We start from the raw sequence: 1,325 nt of genomic DNA, 5'->3' as shown, positions 1-1,325 counted from the left end.
GTGTCCTGAAACTGGTTCATCCCCCCCTCTGGCCAGTATGTCCCAGGAGGGGCTGAATTTCCTCCCCAGGGATATTTTTTAGTCCAAGAGCTGAACACCTCTCAGGTGGAGGGAGCTGAGCGAGGCTGAGCTTTCCCAGCTCGCTGGGCCCTCTGGAAAAGACGGAATTTCCTTCACAGAGTGAGAACTGGGGGCATTTGGGAGCTGGAATTTCGTGGCTACGTTCCACTCCCTCCCTGCCTGCCCCTCATCCCCCTGATTTACTCATTTCTCTGTGCCCAGGAGTGTTGTTTTGGGACACTCCAGGGGTCAGACCCTGACCTGGCACTTAACAAATCTGCCTGACCAGGGGTTGGATTTATCAACCCTGAGCCCAGGGAAGAGGAAAACCCGGCGCGAAGCCGAGGTGTGAAACGGGCAGGAGGGAGGGAACCGCCCGCCCGGGGTTGTTCCTGCTGCCCCACACGATCCCTTACTTGTTCTTGAAGTCCTCCACCATGTCCTGCATGTTCCTGAGCTCGGAGTCCAGGCGGCCCCGCTCGCCCACCAGGCTGTCGAGCTGCCTCCGCAGGTTGCCGATGTAGGCTTCGAACAGGGGCTCCAGGGACTTCCTGGTGACCGTGTGCCCCTGCTCCTGGAGGAGGCTCCACTTGGTCTCCAGCACCTTGTTCTGCTGCTCCAAAAAGCGAACCTGGCGAGGGACAAAAAACAAAACACCCATCATGGGGACGTGTTGTTGAAACCCAAGGCACCAAAACACCCCCCAGCTCGACGGCCGGGAAAAGGTGGGATCGTCAACACCTCTGGTGGCCTTGGAAGGTCAAGGGACACGGGGACAATCTGGCCAAAATTATTGAGAACATCCTTATTTCGGGTTCTCAGAAGCACCAGAAGCCCCTGGAGATGTTTAGGGGGAACTTTTGCGGAGTTTAGATCAGGCCAAACACCCGTATTTGCCATTTTAGGTGTTTCTCCCCTCAGCGGACGCTCAGCCCACCTTACTGGTGTTATCCCACCGCAGAGCTGGTGTTATTCCATTGCTGGAATTTTACAACCAGGAGAAGGTCCATCCAACCCCCGGGGCCGTGTTTTACGGGGAGAAGGGGGAATTACTGTGCCAATGAAAGGAAGGTGCTGAGGAGCTCATCCTCGCCGAGAGGAGACATCAGACGGGTCTTTAGTTTCCAGCCAAGCCCCGCCGTTTGCCGGCCGGGATCCGTCCAGGCAAGTCCCCGGATCCAAGGGAAGCTTCTTCCTGAAGTTTTTTTCCCCGAGGCGGCCGAAAACCAGCAGCGAGCTCTCACCTTGTCGATGAAGGAGGCGAA

At 57.0% G+C, this 1,325-nt stretch overlaps 1 protein-coding gene across 1 annotated transcript in view; it reads right to left on the bottom strand.

Moving 5' to 3' along the window:
• LOC108643163 (keratin, type II cytoskeletal 6C-like) overlaps positions 1-1,325 on the bottom strand; it is a 152,669-nt gene that overhangs the window by 19,641 nt on the left and 131,703 nt on the right. Inside the window, 2 exon segments of the mRNA XM_029958136.1 lie at positions 477-691; positions 1,305-1,325. Coding sequence (XP_029813996.1) covers positions 477-691; positions 1,305-1,325 — 236 coding nt within the window.

The sequence above is a fragment of the Manacus vitellinus genome, unplaced genomic scaffold (genome assembly GCF_001715985.3).
Source record: "Manacus vitellinus isolate BGI_N305 unplaced genomic scaffold, ASM171598v3 scaffold_140_pilon, whole genome shotgun sequence".
NCBI lineage: Eukaryota > Metazoa > Chordata > Aves > Passeriformes > Pipridae > Manacus > Manacus vitellinus.
The sequence above is the reverse complement of the archived record's forward strand: the minus strand, read 5'-3'. Positions and strand labels throughout refer to the sequence as shown.